A 26,274-nucleotide genomic window follows, 5' to 3' on the forward strand; every position below is an offset into this window, starting at 1 on the left:
AGTTATATTTGAAATTACACTTTTAGATTAAAGAGTTCAAGTGGATTCATTATATTAAAACAAAATTGATATGCACATTAGATACAATTTGACAACTACAGCCAATATAAAGTGGCAGTGGAACAGTATTTATAAGAACTACATTTGACACTGCAAGGCAACGTAATTCTACCAAAAACTGATCGCTTTGGGGAAAGGTATGTAATTGCCTTTTCAGACAAAACGTTTTCATACACTCAAATCTTAAACATGTATCAAGATTGATGCTTCAGAATTTCCAAGATGGGAATATCTTTTACTTACAAGCACTGGATAACAAAGGAATATAGATCAACATGGGGCATAAGGATTATTCAAAAAGAGACAGACCTACAACAAACTGTATCCAAATGTAAGCAAAGTGTGACACTGTGTAACAAGTGAGAATCCAAAACATATATCAATGAAAAAATCCCCACTACTTGTTCTAAGCAATCTACATAACAAAATCAACATATAAGAATTTAAAAAATTAAATGAGTATTTGTGCTAATCTCTACAAGGAAACATCAGTTGTGTTACCAGGTGCAGCCCCTACAGATTTTTCTGTGTTTGCACTGTTGAATGGGCATTGGCAAACTGCCATTCTCTTACATTAAACGGATTATGCAAAGTAAGCAGGGATCAGTGTTCTGCTTTTGACATGACAGTCTTACAATATAGCCTTTTGCAGTAAAAACTATGCTGCAAGCTTATTTACAAGATTCACAGCTATTTAATGGAACAAGAGTAGGCATGGTAACATACTGTAATGACATGATGAGGCTCCAAGATCATTACAACATACTAGCTGATTACCCATGGTGACAGTGCTCACTGGTATGCCAGCAGTTGGTAGGAATAACAGTGCATGATAGCTATAAGCAATTCACAGCTTTGTACAATAACCTCTGTTGAATTCTCTTTGTTTTTCTTGTTTAAAGAAAGACAAAAACTTTCAAAATACTCCATAAACATCAGATCACCAGGTAAACTCTTCACTATTCATTTTGCTCCACTACATGCAGTAAATTCAGCTGTCCAATTTTTTCTGTACATTCATATGGAGAAAAATACAGTTCTCCTGATGAGAAACGGGACAATCGTGATCCATTTTGCAAATCTACATGCACACAGGATCAAAACTTCACAAAGTTATGGGTTGTACACTGCATAATAAAAATGTTTTTCCAGTATCATGAACATAAAAAGTTTCAGTATTGTACAATGCAACTTTAGTATGACTTAGACAATTAACAAGAGAACATTTAAAAATCTTCATCCAATATTACTTTAGATAACACAAAAACAGTTTTATTTAACACTTTTCAAATTAAACAAAAAATTTGTGTGTGTGTGTGTGTGTGTGTGTGTGCACATAAAAGAAAAAAAGCCCGTAACATATTTTGGTTATTTTCTGTGCCAGTAATTGTACACACAGAGTGAAAATGTGTGGAGTCTTTTTTTTTATAGAAAATAAACAAAAATGAGTAATTAAAAACTTAAACAAAGGTAAATGTTCTTAACTTTGTCTTAAAAAACACACATCAGACCTTTTCTTTAAGTTTTCAAAGCTCCCAGTTCATTCAGATATCATGTATAGAAACAAGATATTCTATTCACAGAATATATATATATATATAATTTGCATAAAAGTTCTTTCTTCTGAAGCTTCAGACATCTTCATCTAGTTGTTTTTGTTTCAAAATTCAATACAATAAACCATATAACAGGTGCACCAAATAAATTCATTCACCATGTCTTAGTGGGACTAATGTTCTGATTATTTCTAGAACAATACAAGTTTGAAGTTACACTAACAGCCTAAACTTTGGATACATGTTTGCAGATTTAACTGGATTTCTACAGGCCATATTAAATTAAAATCTGTGCTCATTTCCAAATTTCTACAAAAATATAACATCTGGAACGATAATTCTGATGTATCCTGCACGAAAAATGTACACTCAAAATTATGACCAGAACCGATTCTTCATTTAAAGTCAATACTACAGTTCTCCAATCACTTTCTACCACCACATGATTTAATAACTAGCTAATTTTAGAATATATAGCATATAATATCCCACTTACTACTGACATTGTTAAATGTTTTTAATTTACAATGTCATATAAAAATGTACTGATCATGCAATGGAATATTTAACACTTTCCTACATTTTCCAAGTTTATTCAGTTAATAAACTTTGAAATGTGTTAACGTATGAGCCACATACGCTAAAATATACCCAATATTGTTAAGTTATAGATAGTAGCTAACCAACTGCAAATTAAAGTACCTACTCAGTGACATATCCAATATCATAAATAACAATGACTTAATTTTTTTTAGGTACAAGGCAAAGAAAACGTAAATCTATGAAAATCATTACTATGAGTTCATTACATAACCCAAAACAAACCTTTTTTGGTGGGTTATGGCGATTGTACTCCTCACTCCAGAGTTTGGCATCCATCTGTAACTTAACATCCTCGAAGTACACCTCCCGATTCACATTCTCCATGTAGCATTTTGCTACATAATTAGAAGCATGTTCCCAATCTTCATGAGCAAAGTTGGAGAGTTTTTTCCTAAAAGTAACAATCACTTTTAGACTTTCTGTGTATTATATTCCTTTTAGTATCTTACTTCACACTATCCAGTGCAGAATACTTATCTTTATCTCAACTGAAAATCAAACATTCATGTTTTGAGGGTGGGGAACAGTGAAAAAATACCACAACAACTTAACATTTTGCACTTTTCTTAAAAACTATAATTCTTGGAGAAACAAGCATAAAAATGGAAACTAGAATCAAAAATAAAAAAACACCTTCATACATTTTTGAACACTGCAAATCAAATAAATACAACATAACCATAGAAAACACCCAAATACTATCAAAGGAAACAAATATAAACAAATGCAAAATCAAAGAAGTGCTACGTATACAGCAACTAAAACCAAAATTAAATCAATATAAAGGAACACCTTTACACCTGTACTAATTAATAACCTAATATCCAACTGCAACGCCCCTTACAATACAATACCCATTTATACTCTCGTCCCTGTAACATGTGTCTGTCAACGTTCACATTCAAATTCTCTTTCTTAACTTGAAGGTGACCTAGGAAGGTCAAAGCGTTGTTCTCTCCTTCTCAATAAAAGTGTTAATACCCATACCAGCCATTCTGAGATACATTTTTATTTCAAGTGGGTTTCTCTTCATCAAAAAACCAGAGCTTAGTAGAAACACATCACTGTGTCTTAAGAGATTGCAAAACATGGCAGTAAAGTAAGACAACATGAGACATGCTATAAGAAATAAGATATTCAGTTGCTTGAGAAGGGTAAATAAATTATGAAGAAAGATGGCACTTAACTGTTTGAGAAGGGTAGGTACAAAAATGTGCAGAGATTACACATTGCTTTTAAATATTCTTGATTGATGTACAAGTCACATAAAAATACCCATTTCACTGGATAATTAACATAAATATAACTTTAATTCTGCAAGGACATAATTTAAATTTATTTTCTGGCAGACACTTTAACAAAGAAAATATTCTTACATTGCTCTGTAATTGTCAAGCAGCAGTTAAATTTATTTTATACAATGGTAAAGTGATATTTGGAATAAGAATTGGGTGATTTAATTAATCAATCAATTACCTATTAACAACAATTACATTGATTAGTCATGTAAACTAATTAATTAATCAAAATTATGGTTAAGTCAAACAATAAAACTGCTTGTCGAGAGAAAAAACAGCTTTGCAGTATCCATTTCGTTTTGCTCTTTAAGTTGTAAAAAATGCTCTTAAATATTCTAAGATTTATAAAACCACCAGAGAATATTAAAATAAATATATTTTTATTAACAATAAAAGTATACATACACTCTAAAACAAGTCCTCATGGCTCCATGATTGAAAGGCTGTTACAAAAACAAAAAAAGACATTCTTAAGAGTTAAGTAATTTTTTTTAGTTGTTCAAACAATACATTTAACATAGTAAAATGGTTTATTTCTCTTAGTATAGGTATAAATGAAATTCAGTATTTGTGAACAAAAAATTAATTTTTTTTAAAGTGAAAATATTTTACAATAAACAAATGGAACCCACTTATTTTTCACAATCTCAATACAAGTATCTGTTATTTATAAGCATCTTCCAGAACTAGAGCTGCTAATCTATGCAGATTTACAAAATTTAACAAATTAATTAACTAGACAAGTTACTTCATATTCATTCTTTATTCTTAAACTCCCAACAACAAATTCTTCTTTCACTATTAAAGTAAAAAGTACCTTTTAAATAAAGTTATATACATTTTATTAAACTGGTTGAAATATTGTTTACTTAACCAAATTACAAAGAATGCAAAGAAAAACACCTGACTCAAAAAATAGCCAAGCTTTTTTTTTCACAATATATATGTTATTCCTGCCAGTTTATCAAAATGCAATAAACTTCATACAATTGTTTTTAAGTATGCAACTAAAGATACATTTCTGACTTCATTAAGTGTTATTGTGATTGTAATTACACAGTAGTATGTGTACGCACTGTAAATACAATCCTTTTATTGTATTGTAATACTACAAAATTTCAAATACATTTTCTTATTTATTTTCTTTCTCATCAAGTTTTACCTCTTTAGCCATCTTAATGGTAATTTCATCCACAACCCAATCTTTACAAAGTGCATTGTAACGGTAACGAGTGGCAGTTTCAACCTCCAACTTCTCCAGATGAAACTCCTTCCATGGATCTGCCATGTGAAGAGCTCGATATGCTGCTGTCCTCCAACGAAGACTAGTTGCTTCATGAGATTATACAATGTGATTTATTATCATTGTGTAAACAGCATAAGTATCATTACAAAACTAAACAGAATTCAAACCCTACTTATATTCAAAATGTGGCCAAAAGATACAACACAGAAAATGAAAACAACTCATAAAGCTAGACTGATGACAAAAGATAGCTTAAAAGCTGTAGTTATTTATTCTAATTAATTATAAGGTGATACTGGACTACTAACTAGTTTTGTGGGCAAGAAAACCAGGTCACACTTGGTCTATACCAAGAAAAAAAAATCATAATGACCCTTATTTTCAGTTTCACTCTTCTATGTTTCCAACTGCTATTCTTTATTAACTCTCTACTCCTGCTTATCAAAGTTCAATACCACAAATTATGTTTCAATTATGCAACATTCACCATTCCTACTTATCAAAAACCAATACCACAAATTTTATTTCTATTATGCAACATGCACTTTTACTTGTCAAAGGCCAATACCACAAATAATGTTTTGATTATGCAACATTCACTTCTGCTTATCAAGAATCAATACCATAAATTTTGCTCTGATGATACAGCATGCACTTCAGCTTATCACAGTCTTTACCACAAACCCTTTTGTTGTGCAACATGCCTTCATATCATTTTACTTTTTTTTTTTTTTTAAGATGCAGCTGGCCATCCACATACAAAACTTTTGATCATGTAGTAAGATTTAACAGCAAAGAGTAACACATGAAGATCTGTTTTTATTTTGTGGCCCAAATCATGAACTCAGATTGAATACAGAATTTAAATAATCAGATGAAATCCTGAGCAAGAGCAAAATACAGAATGGTAAAGAAAAAAAAATTCTGACACACACCCACACCCACATTAATATAATTATTAGGTTAGAATGAAGTTTGCAGGCAAGTTTTATGTTATTATTTCATTAAACTTACATTTAACATTTTGTTTTCTTTTGTCTTGAGTTATATTCCTTTTATTTTTCATTCCCATAGCAACAGAGAATATTGTACTGTCCTTTTGTTGAAACATTCCAGTTACCTCTTCATTGTGAACTTGAGAAGGCCAAGCACAGACGTTTTGGTTTATATCTGTCAGGTCCAAAGGATAAATGACCATGTTCCTATTGTTATAAGTTACCTCTGTGGCAGCATCACAGGACATGATGATGATGGTAGTCATCAACAGAGACAATGATGAATTGTTACTGCCTTTACTGGTAACAGAAAATATCAGCTGCAATTGGTAAAACTTGGTCTCTAGAGATAGAAGTAAAAAAATTTTGTAAATAAGTAAACACCTATATTTTCCCATCAAATAAGTGGAGACATAACACCATAGGAAGGTAGTATATTTGATACAATAAAGTATCCAAATGGCCCTTACCCAAGTTTCTCAAAAAGTATGTAATATATATCACATGTATATTTTAAGCAAGTTAAATTAAACCAACTAAGGGTACTTGTTATGGAAGCAAAAGCTGGATAAATAACAATGTTAGATGACATTTACCTTCCTTTGTTTTCTTCTTAAATTCTTAATGACTTCATTAGATGCTAATTGCATACACTGCTTTGTAGAAGGTAATATTTGACACCTTTAACTGACTGAATACTTATGTCTTTAAATTAAAAACCAAAAGTCCATCAAAAAAAGAGAGAAATTTGCCCTATTTCAGGGGCTTTTTTTTTTTTTAATCTCCTTTCTTGAATAAAAAGCCTAATACAAAAGTTCCCACATACACCACTGGTTTCCAGTCACCAGACCAAAAAATTACAGAATTCAAACCAGCTAACTCAGGTAATGGATGCTAACTTGCACATGTAAAGAATCATCTTTACAGTAAGATAGTATTTGTTAGAGTATTCTAGTTGTATATTTTACATTTAGACTGTTTGATAACAAGATATTTGGAAAAACATTATTTGTAAGTTATATTCCATCAAGAGTGCCTAAAGCAACAGAAAAGCACCCTAAAAACACTTGACTGGAAGCATTAGAATTTTTATTTAGTAGGTGTAAGCCCATTAATGAAGGTAAGATTTCAAGTATGTCACCAGAGAAATTTAACATGATGTCTAACCAAATATTAACATTGGAGTATATAATTACATTAAAAATTACTGCTTTAAACCATAAACTTGAAAACACATAAGAGCAAAAAAAAGATATATTTTTATTGGGAAGTAGGAATTGTTGGCCATTCATAGAACTCCTGTAAGAAGTATCCAAATCAAAACAAATGCTGCAATAAACAGTACACAAACAAGTAAGACTGATACTTACTGGATATATTTTAAACCAAGTTTCAATCCCTACTTTGAATGTAGTTTTAAATTTATCCAACTAGTATCACTCTACTTGTTTGTCTGCATTTTATTATAGTATTTATTTTGTTTTAGATACTTTTACAGTAGTTCTACAAACAACAAATGATCCCTATTTTTTGTTAAGATTTTAATAATTTTTCCCCATTTATTTATTCAATATTTATACGTCCATGAAATGGATACAACATCTATAAACTTTTAGTATAGCCATATCCCTGATAGTTATAACTTTTACAAGAATTGGAACCACAATTGCAAATTTATAAACTGCAATCCTTACCTTGGCCTAAAGATAAGTGTATAAAGCTACCAAAGTAAGGATTACATTTTATAAATTTGTGACTGTTGTTTTTATTCTGTTTCATTATATTTTGTAGCAGGAAACCTGCTTTGTTTAAATATTCATAGTTTGTAATCCTCTTATTTGATTACTTTCTATATTACATCTGCATAAAATATATACTTTACCTTCAAAAACTGTTGTATGTCTATCCATTGATATCTAGTGCCATCTGTTGGGTTCCAAAGATATTTAAGTATTTGCATGATATGTTTACCATCTATATAATATCTGCATATACTTATAGGAATATCAAAATTAGGTTCCTGCAGACCAGTCAAACAAACTGGAGAAATCTTGTAGCAATACTTGAGTCATCTATGGGCTGGCCCCAACACTGTGACCAGGTAGATAGTAAATGATAAAACTGCTGTTTCAGAATTTTTGGAAATGTTATACTAGAAATGTTAACCTTTTCAGTATATTGTTGATATATGTGTGCATAATATAACAACCAATACTCTAAAGGCTGGTGTGTGTGTATATATATTTGAACATATAGATTCCTTATTTTGTTTTTAAGAGGTACATTTTCTTAAACTCATTTTAAGAGGGGCAGAAGATTTCAAGGCACAAGATACACAATAGTATTAATAACACTTTAACTATTGGGTTGAGGAATAATTCGTGAGCATTTTTTCAAGTTAAAAAAAATATTCATAAATGAAACGCTTTCGCAAATTATTTCATGTCATTTGGTAGATAATTTTTTGCTCTAATAGATGGTGTGTTTGATTTTCATATGTCTTTAATTTTTGCTTTCATGTTCAGCTCATTAAATGGAATGTCAAGTGGACAAAATCGAGCATTTTGACACCAATCTGCTTTTCGTGATTTAATTTCTTGCAATTTCGTTTACAACAATGCATACTATATACCTAGGTATTACATGAAATAAAGTATCATAATAAATGTTTTGGGTGTAATGTGTTCATGCATTGAAGTATTGTATAGTCTTGCATGTAATGCTTGAATGAAATTATTTAAAAACGCTCACGAATTATTCCTCAACCTAATACATACAGCTCTCTTTGATGAAGAGGTTTTGATTAAAAACATCAACTGAAATGTCTGCTAACAAGTGACTTTTACCTGGCCCAAAGTTTATGTATGTGGTACTGTTCATAAGTAGTAGTTAGCACATGTATATAAACTAAGTGTTATATTGTAATGGGATTTCTTTGACAAATCCTATTTGGCTAACATTAAAAATTACTAGTTAATAATATTCACAGTTGTAATACCATTTAAATATATTTTACATATAAAACACATTTTATTTAGTTTCATAACAGGTGTATACTTCAGGATAAGTGACTACTGTTCATGTCCATGCTTTACGATTGTTTAAAAAATAAAACATTCCAAATAAAGTTACTGGTTTTGCATCACCTTCAAAATGGGAATATGTCAAATAACAAATAAAAACTGAAACACAAGTGCTTTCTCCTACCATAATAAGAGTGCCTTAAAATTTTTGTTACATCCAGAGCCAAGGAATATATATTTAAATAGTTTTTTGTAATTAGCATCTTAACTGGTTACTTTTTTAGTTTTAATCTACACAGCTTACTTTTGGTCAGAAGTTATTATGAATCATAAAATACATAAATATAAATACATCATTACCTTTTCATAGTAATGAACAGACCAACAATTTACATAAATAGGAAAAAGTGGGAACTGAAATCATGACAAACATCTCCCTTTGATATATAACAAGTCCTTAATCTATGAAAATATAAAAATGGAAAGAAAAATACTAGTAAATAATGTATGGTTGAATATTCAACTTGTTTTAAAATTCTTCTGTTCGCAAGCATTTGATAAAAAAAAGTCAGCTAAACAACAGTTGAAACACTTTTTTTCCTATATAAAAACATTCACCTACAACATAATGCCATCTGGTGACCAACTGGAGTTGTTTTATAAAGTTGTTTTTTTCTTCTCTCAAATTATAACCTGTCTGTGTGTTACCACTGATCATTTAGTAAGTACTTAAAGGAAGCTTGCAATCTAAAGTAGTTAATAAGTAATGCCAGATGACTGGCTTACATGTACATAGTTCAGTTAACAAAATATCTTTTTGTTCTCTAGTTAACTTGCTATGGTGCTTTTAGCATTGTTATAAAAACCCAACCATAGCTTTTCATTATGACCAAAACTTAATTTTTAAAAAATAAGCATATATCCCTGCCTGCTTTTTCTGTTTTGTTACTTACATTGTTTGATTATAATGTAAAAAGAAGTAGACAAATATACAGAAATCAAGGAAGAAAATTGATCTAAAGGTGTGTGTTTTTTTATCATCAAAGCTATATTCCACAGTAAAATTACTGTAATAAAGTAAAAAGACGTTTTTATAGTGAATTAGGAATTCTACAGACTATTAGTATAGAAAATTGTCTTTACATTGAAGAAATGCTTTTCTATTTTAATTATTCTCTCATAGAGAGAGATCTATTTATAATGAAGTATAGATTCCATAGACCATTAAAAGAGGTACTTATAACACAGTAAGAATTCTGTACACAAGTTTTTATTACAGTATGGATCCTGCAAATAATTAGCAGAGAACAGATGTCCCTATTGGATTATTGATTTTACAAATCTCTTTTTGTATGGTGCATAGATTATATAAACCATTAGTATAAATGCAGGTGGTTTATAATGGAGAAGATTTCTGTAGACAGTGAGTGAAGAAACAAGGTGTTTAGATGGGGAGTAGATTTTTTTTTACAGCTTGCAACTAGTAGAAGCAAAGTTTCAACTGACAGAAGATTGTTTAGAAAATGTGTTGAGAACCAAAGTTCTTACTTTTGTAGACAATTTGTACTAGAAGAGAATAAATACTACATGCAAGAGATACTGGAAAAAAACTGTAGATGTGCATTTTGAAGGTTCTAGAGATTATGCAAATGCAATATGCAAACTAAGGAATGACCAACAGTATAAAAAACACTTAGCACTCTGACATGTTAGTCTGAAACAAACTGATACCAACTACTCACAGATACACTTATCTCTAATAAAAAAAAAACTCTAACTCAAATGTTGTTTTTTTCGTGTGTGAAATAGACCTTTACATTTTACTAAAAACTTGCCACATTTTGTGTAGATACACATATTAAAAGTCAGAATTATGGTCAACATTACTTCTAAAATACAGGGCCAGTTCGAGTGAGGGTGCACCTTCAGTTAAACAATGAATAACATGTTTATATAGGGATATATTTTTTTCGAATAAAGGGAAGAAAAACAATGTTTCTACTGTCAACAGATCTTTAAACAACTGTTTATTTTATGATAGAATTCTTAATAATACTGGTAGAAAAAAACAACACTATATTTGTGTAGATTCCTTAGACTATCAGTCACGGCTGTAATGAATTGCTGTATGTACAGGTAGATTTAGCTAGTTTGATAAAAGTATCACTAAAATAAATGTAACGTGAAGTTGGTTTTAATAACATTACGCCTATCACTTATCACTACGTAAACAGAAGGACTGGGAGTACTTGAAAAAAAAAAAAATCGGGCGATTGTTTCACCGATTTAGAGTCGTTACGAGCACAACGTGAAGAGAATATAGATTAAATGTTTTATATTCAAGGTGCTGTGACACGTGGGTCACACTAAAACAGATCTATATACCCCATCGTACAACTGTACTAAAAGCTACGCGTAATAACTTGATATATTCTTAGGAGCCAGCTGTAATTGGCGAAAACGCAACAAGCCCACGATACATGTCTGAAATAACTCGCTCGTCAATACGCGCAGCAGACGTTACGTCATGACACCACTTCTTTTGTAACAGATAAACAACTTTCTAGAACAAGAACGTCTGTTTTGAAAGTAAATAACAGACTTTTAACCTATATGACTAGTATAATATCTCGCATCTTAACAGCATTATTTACTCTGGTGGAAAAAAACAAGATCTCTTTCAACCGTTTTCATTCCCAGGATGGCATCTAAATATTAACATCCTTTGTTGAAAGGAATGTAGATACAATATTTCGTAGGAAAGCAGTATACTTTACGTATCATTTTGTATATTTGGGAGATGGGTTCAAAGAAAATAAACGAAAAGGAAATGGGTAGCGGCAAATGCACTTTATTACGTCGAAACTTTAAAACACACGCAATCTTCTCAAAACGTTTGTTTTTGAATTTTGCGCAATGCTACACGAGGGCTATCTGCGCTAGCCGTCCCTAATTTAACAGTGTAAAACTAGAGGGAAGGAACCTGGTGATCGCCACCCACCGCCAACTCTTGGGCTATTATTTTATCAACGAGTAATGGGATTGACCGTGAATTATAACGTCCCCAAGGATGAAAGGGCGAGAATAAAATTAGTTATGAAACGTAACGTTATGGTATGCTATATGGTGGAGTGGTAATATTTGCCCTGTTATTCTGTTGCACATATATATAAAAAGCGGGGATCTGCATATACATATGCGTAACAGATTATAAAATATTACTTGAGCAACGATCAAATCACACGTTTGTGCGAGTGCGTATATTAATGTAGCACAGGGGCGCTTTGTTGATGGTTTAAACCTATTTAAAGATATGTACGAAAATTCCAAATTTTAGACTAGGCCAAAAAGTTCTACGCATACAATGACAAAGTACTAAAAGGCCAATCTTCCCAACCTAAGAACTAATTTTTCTTTTAATTTCATCACCACAAAAACAATTTGGGTTTAATTTAAAAAAATGTTATCATGCCAGTTTGGTTAAACTGATTTGGTTTAGGCTTAAGTCAGCAAAACAAGAAGTGCTAAATCACTTTCCCATGTTTACAAATGGTTCTTTGCTATCTTATTATTACTATAGTAAAATGTGTTTGTTTGTTCTTTTACTTAAGTACTATTAATAAACGTTCTGTAGGCTGTAACAACAAACAACAGGCTAAGGTTATACTGAAGAAGTGAGTTTTAAAACTATGTGAAGTTACTTCCTGAAACTAAGCCCCCGAATCACTTGGTTTAGTCAAAATTGGATTTGATTTTCCAGCTTCTACGTAACCTTTCGAGTAGTTGAACTAATCTCTTCCTCTTTCCTTTATATTTGTTTTTGCAACTATCAACTGTATTTATACATTGTACACAAGAGTAACTCGCACTTACTCAGGTCCCTCTCAGGGCAATGTCCATGTACTATTTACACATACATTTGAATGAAAGAGCTTTCTCTGTGTTGGTATTTGGGTAATTATGTAGAATACCCAGGAGGATCAAGTGCACTAGACCTCTTCCTCCATTGAATGAAAGAGAGGACACCCTCATGTTTGTTTAAGTTTTGCGCCAAACTAATCGAGAGTTATCTGAGCTTGCCGTTTCCAGTTGTGAGGTAGTAAAGTAGAGGGAAAGCAAGCGGTCTTTTAAACCTACCTAAGAAAAAAATTTGAGCTACTCTTCTTCTAACGAATAGTGGGATTCACTATCACATTAAATGCTACCACCGGTGAAAGAACGAACATGGTGACAGGCTGGTTTCAATCCCGCATATCGTGAGACGAGCGTCCTAACTGCCAGACTGGTAGGACAGCCAGATACAATAAAATGTACTTAACGACATCGGGTCTCGAACCTTGGAACTTTCGAGTTGCAACTCGTCATGCTAACCACCAGACCAAGCTGAATCCTTTAATTAATACAAATGACAACACATCACTTTTTATGACTACACGATTTATCACTAATTACCTTTCCTACGACCCCAATTATTCGTACAAATGAACTAATATTAGGAAAGCCAGTCTTCTCTATACAATTAAGTCGTCTAATGTACAATGACCCCGAAAACAAAAGAACTATAGAACACGTGGGTAAGGTTATTTACTCAAAATAACACCGTAAACGTAAACAAGAATGAAACAGGTTCACTCCTATAGTTTTTACTTCTTCATGGAAACTCCTGCTGTCACCGTTCTTGTACAATTCTTTTTTAATGAATCAATTTTATAACTTTTGGACAACCATGTATTTGCTATTTTAAAAATATCATAAAGTTATTACTAACGAAAAAACGAGATGTTAAAAAATTACCCTCTATCCACATCTTCGTCACCTCGTAACCAATTATTTTTACGAGCTGCGAATGAAAAAACCCTCGTATTCGTGGTCTGAACAATCTTAACTCATAAGACCGCGAATATAAGCAACAGAAATAATATGCTTGCAAAAATACGGAATGACGAGAAACCCACTTGAAGTAAAAATGTGCCTCAAGACGGCTGGTATGGGTATTACAATAAAGTAGAGAGCAACGTTTCGACCTGAAGATGACCTAAGAAGGTATACGCGATTGCTTTAGTATACAGAACCATTAACAATAGATGAATTCATTTACTTCGAAGCTTCTAAATCCACATGAAAATGTGATATTATATTTCTTAAAATTTAACACATGTGCTCCGGTCTGTTAGTGTTTACAGAAGATTAAAAGGCATCATTCAAATATTTACTATCCTAAATGAAAAAGCCACAAGCACTAATTAGTTTTATTTTTAATGATGTCAGTTTTTACGAAATAATCAAAAGTATTATTGTGACATGTACTATCGTAGGACAGTTTTGGGATTATATGATAAAAATAATACGCTTTCCACTTCATGTAAGAATAACAAATTTATTTATTTCTCATTTAATATTCGATATAGCTTTATACAGTGTAACACGAGTTCGTTCCCGTTTCTTTCCAGTCTTCTTGTAAACAGATATTTATCAAACTAACCGGGAAGAAGGGAGGAGTCTCCACAACATACTGTCGCCAAAATTTGAGAGAAAAGCATTATATAAAAAAGTCTCTTTCCCAAGGTTCTTCAACCCATAAAATAAAACGTCACGTAGATACCACACTTGAAAGTGAGCCATGCATGGCCAGAGGTTTAGGCTAACTTCCCAACAAAGTCGCTCTACAATAAATTACATCCTACTTAACGTACACCGCAAAGCCTTATTAGGGGCATCGCTTAACGACATATAGATGTACACTTTACAAATGGTCATTGACACTTACAACATTAAACTAATGAAACAGTATAAGCCGTCTTATGTTACAAATGAAATTCTTTGTTAGGAAATGTTGTGGTCACCCGTGAGATTAATAATAACAGACTTGCCCATCACTTTTGAAGTGCAATATTTAGTTAAAACGTTATCATAAAACACAATTTTTCACGCTCTTAGTTTCGGGTTTTTGCCAAATCGATTTTATCTGTTTGCGACGTTTGTTTCATGAAGTCAGTTTAACAGTAAAATGAATTTGCCATCATAAAACAAAAACAAAACCTCAACTTCAATTAAATATTTAGAAGAAGGAAACATGTCCGGCTGTGGCTCAATGGTTAGGATGTTCGTAATGTAAATAGCAGGATATATGGCCTGGCATGGCCGAGCGCGTAAGACATGCGACTCGTGATCCGAGGGTCGCGGGTTCGAGCCCGCGTCGCAATAAACATGCTCGCCCTCCCAGCCGTGGGGGCGTTATAAAGTTACGATCAATCCCACTATTCGTTGGTACAAGAGTAGCCCAAGAGTTGGCAGTGGGTGGTGATGACTAGCTGCCTTCCCTCTAGTCTTACACTGCTAAATTAGGGACGGCTAGCACAGATTGCCCTCGAGTAGCTTTGTGCGAAATTCCAAAACAAAGAAAGCAAGATATATAGTTCACATCCAGTTACAGTGAAAACGAACTCCACACTTTTGGGCCATGAGTGCTCTACACGAACGTTAACCAAGCCCTATTAACTGTTAAGACAACAGTCACCCAGAAGTTTGCAACAAGTCCTGTTAAAATATACCTTCCATCTGGTATGTCTAAAGACACAGCCATTGTATAGTTTTACGTGTGAACTTAAAAGAAACGTTGTTCGTTTTCAGTACACAGTCACTAAATGGACTGTTGTAATACGCCCACCACTGGTATCTGAATCCAGTTTTTAGCACCACAAGTTTTCAGACTTGGCACTAGACAACTGGTAGCATTCACAAATATCGTACGAGTTCAAGAGTACCTACTTCATCCAACCACTGCATTACCTAGACCTGTTGTCGTTTGATACATTACGTAAAAACACATATGTATATATAATAACTTAGAAGGTTTAAAATATAATAAACGTTTACTGTAAACTTGTAAAGACTGAATGATGATCAAACACCAGCAAATAAATCAAGTTGAGAGTACAAAAACCCGAGTTACGTTTTTCTTCTTCTTTTTTTTAAATGAACTAAATGAAAATGATACACCTTATCATTTGACTAAATAATTTATAGTATTTATGGCCTGTTTATAGTACCTTGGTCATAATGCAAATATGCAGGCTAAAAATCAACAACGACATAAAGTTTTACTCTGCATAAAAAAACAGAATTCCGACTATCAGAAACGATCTTTATGCAAAAATAGCTTTCACACTCAACTGCAAATTCGAGTAAGGAAACTTTTCTGTTGAATGCTAACACAATAAATCATTAATAAATATTTCAAAAATCAATAATCTTCATGTATGACACTATTAAGGCTAATATATTTTACCTCCTATCATCTAATTGTTATATTAATTACATAAGCTAAAAGGATTACATTAATTCTTTATTTTACACAAATAACAGATGAGGTTTAATGATAATTTATAGCAAAGCCACATCGGGTTATTTGCTCAGTCCACCAAGAGGAATCAAACCCCTGATTTTAACATTGTAAAACTTTAGACTTAACATTGTACCAGCAGGCAACGTTTTATGTGACAAAACTGCATTTAAAAAAATAATATCTACTGTTTTCACTGTGACATGAATCTTTTTAATTTTTCTCACCAATAATTTCAATTCTGCCTGCATATCAATTTGAAGAGAAGATAATTAGATTTCTATTTTGGCACACCTACACTAGATTACAAAACATTGAGCAACCAGATACACCATGGCCTTGAAAGCACAATACCTAATTTGATAACTTACAAATTCAGCTCTCTGTAAACTTCATGAGGCAACAAAACATATACATTTTACAAACATTTGTTTCCAAATAAAAGAAAGAAACAAACATTGTAAATGTCATTATAATTTTTACTATTTCAAACAGGAGAATTTGTAGAATCTGACTAAATTACTAAATCAGTTAATAAATATTAGTATCACAACTGCAAGACAGCACAGTGTAAATAACAGTGAGCCTAAGACTTAAGACAACACTCAACACCAATAACAAACAGTGCTAACTGATCAAAATGTACAAATACAAAGAACTTGGAAAATGGTTAGTGTTTAGGTCAAGAAAACAAAACAAAATTATGACCAGATATTAAGCTTTATTTTACAATTCCAAACAATTCGTTTTTATTAGCAGACTGTTGTTTCTTAGGCTAACTGATCAGAAAGATATCAGAATTTTTAAAACTGCAAAACTACAGCTTTTCAGTTCTATTACATAGTTATTTAATTTCAACATGTGAAATATTAACATCTGGATATGGCCCAAGCTCACAGAGGTGCTTCAGTCCTTAACAGTTATTTTAGTGTAGTTGTTTGTTATGAAGCACAGAGCTACACAAAGGGCTATCTGTCTTCTGCTCACCATGGGTAACAAACCCTAGTTTCTGGCTGTACCAGTCTGTTAGACTTGCCACTGGGCAGGTTATGTTTAAAAACACCTACAACATTTACAGATTTCACTGTTTTGTTGTTGTTGGCTTTATCATTATTACTGCAGTGTCTGCTTATAAATCCATTTTATGCATTTATACAAAAACATACAATTTAAATGAACTGTTCAATTCAACTTTCTTATTCTCACCAAAATATCAATTTCATTTTTCAATTAAAATTTAAATGTCACAAAAATAAACAGATAATGTTTTTACACTATTAGAACTGAAATACAATGTTCAACTATGTCTCTTACTCTCAAAGATACCATTCATATTACTACAATTTTCTAAAAACAAATGCTTTGTGTCGAACCTACTTTATTATCACTACAGGGTTAAAAATACTACAAAGAGTAACCATGATGACTTACTTTTCACATTACTGAAATTCCACCATTACTAATTACCTTATTGGATTCCAAATCAGACAGATATGTTGAAAATGTTTAACCAAATGTTTATACATGGATTTGAAATTGTTAAAACAGTATGGAGTACATCTGTGAGTATGATATGACCAAACTGATGAAAAATCAAAGATTCTAGAACATATTTTATTTCCATGCTTCCCAGATTACGGTGCTAGTGATCCCAACATTTTTAACACAAGGACTAACCTCTGTTTCCTATTTTTCAAAACCCCAAGTTCTTCCAACTGAAATGAAGTTACTAAATTATATGAATTAATCAGTGGATAAATATGATGACTATTGCCTACCAATGTTTTATTTGCTTTTCAGGCTGCTATCTTCCAGTAGATTCTCTGGATAGTATAGTCCTGTAGAAATGCAAGCCAGAAAAAGACTTAATACAAGTAATGGCTCCTAATTAAAAAATAAATAAAAAAATACAAGTTTAATTATAAGAGTTTTAAAATTATACAATTATTAACTATACAAAAACAATTCCGTTAACAACTCCCGTTCAGTTTCGACCTCTGATAGGTGTCGCAGTAATAAGCAATGTTTTAAATATATACTTCTACAAGCTACAGAGTTTTGTTGTGACACAGGACATTAATCAAACATCTACAATCTACATCGTGGCAAAATTATTAAAACTTGGAATTATTATAAGATAAACTTTTTATAGCATATGATACCCATTCCTACACAGGTTTATTAAACTTATATAAATATCTAACCTTAATCTCAAATGACAACTTTTAAGTTTTCATGGTAATGCTAATAACTCTTGCTGTAGCTTTGTTCTCTTACATTTAGAGGGAATACTGGATTACAATTACTGTTAAAACTTATTACTAAATTGTTATATACTAATTACTGGCAAATATTACACAGACACACGTGTAAACTATTGCAAACTTCCAATTATGCCTTCACAAGCCACACAACCGAAACACAAAAACATTTATATTGTCATATGTATCAAACTACTCAGATATAACAATTAGGGCCTATGTTTTGCAAACAGTTGAAAATCATTATAAAGAAGAGATTTTACAAATCCATATATCTGTGATACATCAAATATTATGTTGCATAGTAACCACTTTCCATAAAACTCTTGGTACTGTTCTGTAAAACTCCTGCAAATGTCTTGTTTTTACTAAACAAATACAATGCTTTTTAATATATTTTTAGAAATTTAAGTATATTTACTACATGAAATACATTTATCTTCTTAAATGTCACCATAACTACAAGGGTTCAACAGAAAAGTACCAAAATCTTAACAGTTTTTGTTTCTGTTTTACCATTACAGGCTGAGATTAAAAAGATATAGAATATAAATATTTACATACACAATATGACCATCAGATCTAACAGCTACAGCCCATGTTTTCAAAATGCAGTAGAAAAAACACTACAAATATCTTTTTTGTAGCCTTGTATCTATGATACATCAAATATTTCCATAAATATCTTCCTAGGTTTTACCTTTCTTTTGATTTTTGCTGTGGCACTAAACTAAGCATTAAAAGCATCACTAACCTTTTAATTTATATTAGAGGGCACTGAATAATACTTTTTAATATTCTAATAATAATAATAAACAATAATATATTATTACTGCTACAAGCATATGCATACAGGGGATCTTTCAAAAAGGAGCTATACAAGTTCTGTTGAAATTAGATATTTTCTTGTTTCTAATTTTATCCCCAATGGCAGTATGTATTGTAAACTGGGGAGGAGAGAGGAGTAGCACCTTATACAGCTATAGTTTAAGTCAACCAAAAAATATAAAGCATTAATACCCTAAATTATAACCCAGCCAGCAACTATTGAAGATAATAAACCAATACAACTTAGGTTAAATATTCAATGAACGTTTCTACAGTTTCACACACACACTTCTTTGTATTTATTCATCTGTATTCATGTTTACACAGCCCTGAGAAACATCACTCATAAGAACAAAACAGATAGATACATGTACACATAACTGATTTCCATAAGAATATTTAACTCACCACAACAATATCAGCATATGCATGCACAACAACATATGGTCTTACAAAATATTTTATTTTATAAGTTAACTATGCATATTTTTCAAATACGTTTATCAAATTCAAGATATTTAATATAATCTCAATAAACTGTTTTTGTCTGACTTGCTTAAGCTTAGTTGTGATAAATACTGGACTGGGTAGCAACTACTGGGAAAGAATTGAGGAATTTCCGTTGTTTTACTTATAATTCCCAAATCAGCATACCTTTTCATAAATAAATTTGCTACTGTAAGTAATACCAATGCTGTTAGCCCAGTGGAAATGGAATCCTGTTTGACTTTGAGCTCTTGAAACCATCCTCTTTGCAACTCGCTGCTAGTCTTACAGAACAAACTCTGGAACAGTGGAAGACTACAAAGCTAATTATTGGCCTGATTTAAATTAATGAGAAAATGGCTGTTATTTGCTATAAGTTTTAAACAAAACCAGTGCAATTACAAATCCAATTATTTAATGACGTTTAGCCCGGCCTCAGCCTAGGCTATTCTCTTCTGTCCGTTAAAATTAAAACAGCAGCTCTGCCTTTTACAGTTAAGTCGTTCTGAACTTTTACGAAAATTGAAAACCTTAAATAAAGATCCTACACTTTTTTGTAATTCCGAATTAAAAGTCTTTTGGAATGACACTAGCCAACCATAAATTGAACGGTGGCTCAAACAGTGTCTTTTAATAAACACTAACTCTATTAATCTCTAAAAACTCTAACCCTAACTCTACGATCGTCAAAATATCTTCTCGTGTTTACAAACAACCCTGATTCAGTGTGAGAATTTAACAATGAGAACACGCCAATAACACAGCACTCGTATCCAGCCAATCAGAATGCTACGTTTTTCCAGCATTATTGACGTCACAACTATTAGACACTAGAAAAACAAGGCTGCAAGATACTTGTACACGTGTAGCGATCGGAAGGTCACCTCTACGTAGCATGTACTCTAGATTATTTATAGATAAATGCTGGTATCCATGTTGTAGTACAACTTATATGTTTAAACTTTAAGGTAAATTCCTATTAAATTTTTTCTAATATGTGTTGGTAATATCAAGTTGCTTTTTTCAAAATTTACAGTGCATTCATTTTTACAATAAAGTTAGAAAAACGACCTTCATTCTCTCCTTTCCAGATAATAATTTTATTTTATTTTTAATCTCAACCAACGTTTCGCCATTTCGACTTAATCAGGGTTAGTACTAATAGTATAGAACCTGTTTGGTTTAATAATATGTCTTAACGTATTAGTTATATCATTCCAAGCAACGTACAAAGTATACTTAAAATAACCATGAGTTTTTATCAATAAACAAAGTAACTGTTTAGTTATGTACAGGTGCTGTTCACTACTACTAATATTTTTGTATGTTTGACGAAACCATGTCATTACAATCTAACCGCACTTTATTAAGATACAATAAATTATAAATAGAAAATTAGTTTGGTAAAATATTATTTTCCTAAAGCCTGTTTAAAATGTGTTGTTTGTTTTTGAATTTGGCACAAAGCTACTCGAAAGCTATCTATGCTAGCCGTCCCTAATTTAGTAGCGTAAGACTAGAGGGAAGGCAGCTAGTCATCACCACCCACCGCCAACTCTTGGGCTACTCTTTTACCAACGAATAGGGGGATTGACAGTCACATTATAACGCCCCCACGGCTGAAAAGGCGAGCATGTTTGGCGCGACGGGGATGTGAACCCGCGACCCTCAGAATACGAGTCGCACGCCTTAACACGCTTGGCCATGCCGGGTCATGTGTTGTTGTGAGGTATGCCTTTTGTTTTAATGTAAAAGTGTTAGCTAGACGGAGGTTTTGACATAACGACATAAACATGCTGTAGTTCAACGATAGGAACAAATCGAATATCCTAGATTTTATACAGATTATATAAAAAAGACGTTTAGAACTCTTACTCATTTCACCATTATACAGTACAATATAAAGGCAGCATAAATCATTTGTATCAGTAAAGATTTAAAATATAAAATTACACATTTGTACTTTAAATGTTACTTATAAACAAAAGTTACACTAATAGTGTGATATATATTTTTTACCCCTTTGTTTATTTAGTACAACATTTTTTAAAACTTTTTGTACATATCATATATAAGGTATCTGTAGTTGTAATATGGATTAAGGAGGCAGATAAATTTATTCCATCACATTTACTGTACTGTCCTCAGTTGCAGAGTAATACGTTTGTGGACTTACAATGCTAGCAACGGGGATTCGATACTCGTAATGGGCAGAGCACAGGTATCCCATTATGTGTTTTTGCGCTTAATTCAAACAAACAAATAAATCAACCTATTATATTAACTCCTTCACCTATAGTATTACTTTTTTCTCTATTGTGGAAAATATTTCTGAAAATCTGATATCATTTAGGTGTTCGAAGTGATAAACTTCCACTGTCAAGTCAACTGACATCATGGGGATATTACCTCTCTTATTTTTTCAATGGGATTCACCAAATAATACACACACTTCCAGAAAGGATAGAATATCTGGCGTGTATATATAATGCTATCAACTGTCAACCTTGGAGGGCCCAGCATGGCCAGGTGGTTAAGGTACTCGACTCGTAACTTGAGGGTCGTGAGTTCGAATTCCCAACACACTAAACAAGTTCGCCCTTTCAGCCGTGGGGGCGTTATCACGTGACGGTTAATCCCACTATTCGTTGGTAAAAGAGTAGCTCAAGAGTTGGCGGTGGGTGGTGATCACTAGCTGCCTTCTTTCTAGCCTTAAACTGCTAAATTAGGAACGGCTAGCGCAGATAGCCCTCGTGTAGCTTTGCGCGAAATTCAAAAACAAACAATCATTCTATCTCTAGACGTTTTACCATATGTTTTTTAACTCTTATTGAATATGTAACATTAAGGAAACAGTTTATATACTCCTCACTCCTCTTGCACACAGAGCTAGAATCACTCATATTTTCACGAAATATTACAAAAAAAAAAGCCAAACAGTATAATGAAAATAAAACAGCCTAACTTAAAAATGCTACTTGTACTTTTTGTGATTACACATTTGCTGATAAAAACAGTGGATAAAACAATTAAGAAAGAAATATAAAATTAAAAGGGTATCATGAAGAAAGAGAAAGAAAATTATTATTATTTCTTTTTTTTTGTATAAAGCTACCCAACGAGCAGTCTACAATAAAGTGTCTCATGGAGTAAATTATGAAGGTTCTTAACCTCAAATGAGGTTAAAGCGAAGAAAAAGATTGGACATGATGTATCATCCCGTGAATTAGTTTCTATTCAAATATCCACAACCACAATTTAAGTTTTTGGAGAATGAGTGTATTTTAGCACATTGTATGGATTTTTTTATATATCTCAAAGTAGCTCTTTCTCAATGGTATTGTTGTTTGTTTTTTTCTCGTGCCATAGACGCAATTCGTGTGATTAACTTTCAGTTCTTCCACAGCTGTCTTCTGTATACAACACTGTGCAAAAGTGTCAAGACAAGAGAATATTTTATCATTCTTTCAATTTTATGTGGCTAGTTCTTCGATGTCACCAAAGAACGTACATGTTAACATCATGGTAATTTGTGATATAGTTTCAGTATAATTTCCTGTTATTTGTTGGTTTTTACCCATATTACTCTGATGAAAATTAGAGCAATCAGAGAATGTCACATCATTTATGACAGTAGGACGTTCCTGAACCACTCCATCTGCATCACTACTATATTAGGTTTTAGAATTGGACTACCATGTGCAGTTGTTTTTGTTTTATTTTTTTACAATAACAACTGTTATGGTGTGTTTGCTGTATTCCAGCCAGTCTAAAAAACTCCGGATTTGACGAAATGCATAATATTAGCAATATAGTGTAATTGGAATACCACAATTATTACTTGGTTATATTAATTTCTTTAAATGAAAAAAAAAATGTCTGTAAGGATTGGATAACATAAATGCAAGAACAAAAACAAAACAAACAAACTTTATAGATTTATTATGTTATCGTTGTCTTCCTGGGGGAGGGGTGGAGCACAGTTCCGGTTTGTTTGTAGTTAAGTAGAAAGTTAGAAAGGTATTGAAATCCGGTTTCTGGTATTGTAAGTACGCATACATACCACTGTGCCACTGGGTGGCCTGATTTCCGGAAATAAATACTAAAGGAATAATACAGATACATTGACAAACATACTTTATGACGAGATACCCACTTGAAATAAAAATATATCTCAGAACGGCTGGTATGGGTATTAACACCTTTATTGATAAGGAGAGAACAACGTTACGACATTCCTAGGTCATCTCCAGGTAAAGAAAGAGAGAGTTTGCAACTGACCGTTGCCGGGCACATAGGGACTAGAGTATAAACGGGTACAGGATTGTAAGGGGCGTTGCAGTGGGATATACTAATTGATAACCTACATCCCACTAAGACATGTGCCCGGCAACGGTCAGTTGCAAAGTCTCTCTTTCTTTACCTGGAGATGACCTAGGAGTGTCGAAACGTTGTTCTCTCCTTATCAATAAAAGTGTTAATACCCATACCAGGCGTTCTGAGATACATTGACAAACATACTTTCGACCGACACTTCTAAATACTCTTACATTTAACTTTAGGACAACTGCAATGACCTCTATAGATTTCATTAAAACTCATAATTTTCTCCTTTTAAAATGTATATACAGTTGAAGGGAAATTCTAACAGACACTTATAACTGTAACCGTTTCTCCACCCTTTCACATCCACCTACATATTTAGTTCCTGGTTAACCAGTAAATACACGAGATAAAACTACATTTCTATTACTTTATTCCAAGGCCCCTATCTTAAGGATCGTGCGTAGCCTGAGGGTTAGCATTCTAGACCGTGAATGAAGTGTTTCAAGGTTCGAGTCTGTTATATGATGCTGAACCCACTTCGAACTTTTACCTGTGTGGATTTTATAAGAGTAATAGTTTATCCTATTATTCAGATAATAGGAGCTGTTTAGGTGCTGGGTGTTGACTGCTTTTTCAATTCTAGCCAATAACATCTATTGTTATTCTTAGCCAAATAGCGAGATTAATTAACAAAATTATAACAAACTACCACTGAAAGTATGCTCAGAAATGTAACACGGATTTAACATTACCTCTTTTGATCTGCAGCCTGGAAAATTATGCATTAAATTCGATCAAATCATCGTAAGCGGCTATTGCTTGTAGGGGAATGATTTGAATCATTCAACTCTTTAATATATTGTTGTAAGCTATATTATTTGTTTACTAGAGGGCACTACTAATCGTAATGATAATGTTAAACCTAGAGCATTCGTAAAAGTAGTCCTAGAATACTTGGAAAATGTACCCCACTGGGACAGCAGTAAGTCTTCGGATTTACAGCGCTAAAATCAGTGATTAAATTCCCCTCGGCGGACATAGGAAATAGCTCGATGTGGCTTTGCTATAAAACAAGTACACACACACATACATAATTCATGATGATGTAATATTTTCCTTGAATTTAGAGAAGCGAGTGTACGATATAAATACGAATAATCAGTGTGTGTGAAGATTCAATAATAACTCAGTGAAATATTTAGCGAGTAGTTCAGTTCAGTGCTGTTGCGAAATTTGGTTTGTTTGAATTTCTTGTAAAGCTACACAAAGGCTACTTGTACTAGCCGTTCCTATTTTAGCAGTGAAAGTTTAGAGAGAAAGTAGTTAGTCATCATCACCCACCGCAAACTAGGTTACTCTTTTACTAACGAATAGTAGAATTTACCGTCACATTAAAATGTTCCAATGGTTGAAAAGGTGAGCATGTGTGGCGAGACATGGATTAGAACTTGCGATCCTCCAATTGTAAGTCCAGCACCATAACCACCTAGCAGTGCCAGATCATTTTAATAAAAAATATCGTATCTATTATGTTAATATTAACTACACAGGAAATTCCATAAGTTTATTTGCAAATTATAATTACCGTTATTCTCGGAATTTCTATTCAAACGTTGTTTGTGAATTTAGACCTAAAACTTGTGTCAAAGTGAACGTAGCCTAGAGCAAACTTTTTAGAGGAAATAAGTTAAATAATTTAAAACTATATGGACTGAAAATGGCAAATTTACACAGTAATCCAAAAGAACCCATCTTCATAACATTATGAAAATTTTTTCAAAATTGTTTTATTTTTTTCATGTCTAGTAACAAACAGATAACTCAGATGATAAATCGAATGATGACGTTTGTTTCGAACTTTTGCGGAAAAGCGAAAGAACAAATTAAAAATAGATGATTTATCGCGAGTTTAGTTTAAATTTTGATTCAATCATCAACGAAAACTATCGTTTTGTAATCCAACGGTACAATGCAGCTAGGTTTACCACCATGTGGTATGCTTAAGTCAGTTTTTTTAAACCTTTAATCAGTTATATTTTTTTAATCGAGCGTTTCTACCGAGAAAGAAAAATTGGTGATTTATTACTGAGTCCAATTTAAAAAACACAACAACTGATATAAAATAGGTTTAAATTTACAATTTATGTAGGTGGTTTCAACAGTTTTTAAGAAGTTCTCTCAAGATACTGTTTCTATACAATTTCAAACTAAATTTGGAATCCTCATACCAGGATGTTTCCCAATATTATT

The 26,274-nt window shown here is 32.4% G+C and overlaps 1 protein-coding gene across 2 annotated transcripts in view; it reads right to left on the bottom strand.

The window, feature by feature from the left end:
• The window catches only part of LOC143240778 (eukaryotic elongation factor 2 kinase-like), a 38,771-nt gene extending 18,341 nt beyond the window's left edge, over window positions 1-20,430 (bottom strand). The window contains exons 1-6 of one of the 2 annotated variants that reach the window (XM_076483816.1): window positions 19,867-20,430; window positions 17,902-17,961; window positions 5,778-6,101; window positions 4,680-4,849; window positions 3,923-3,960; window positions 2,442-2,610 (exon numbers count right to left, since the gene is read on the bottom strand). In XM_076483816.1, the coding sequence (XP_076339931.1) occupies window positions 2,442-2,610; window positions 3,923-3,960; window positions 4,680-4,849; window positions 5,778-6,024 (624 nt within the window). In that variant the 5' untranslated portion in view covers window positions 6,025-6,101; window positions 17,902-17,961; window positions 19,867-20,430. Of the gene's footprint in view, window positions 1-2,441; window positions 2,611-3,922; window positions 3,961-4,679; window positions 4,850-5,777; window positions 6,102-17,901; window positions 17,984-19,866 lie in introns of those variants that run through there. The other variant, XM_076483815.1, reaches the window with a different exon arrangement.
• Window positions 20,431-26,274: the final 5,844 nt, after the last annotated feature.

This window comes from Tachypleus tridentatus, chromosome 13 (assembly GCF_004210375.1).
Source record: "Tachypleus tridentatus isolate NWPU-2018 chromosome 13, ASM421037v1, whole genome shotgun sequence".
NCBI lineage: Eukaryota > Metazoa > Arthropoda > Merostomata > Xiphosura > Limulidae > Tachypleus > Tachypleus tridentatus.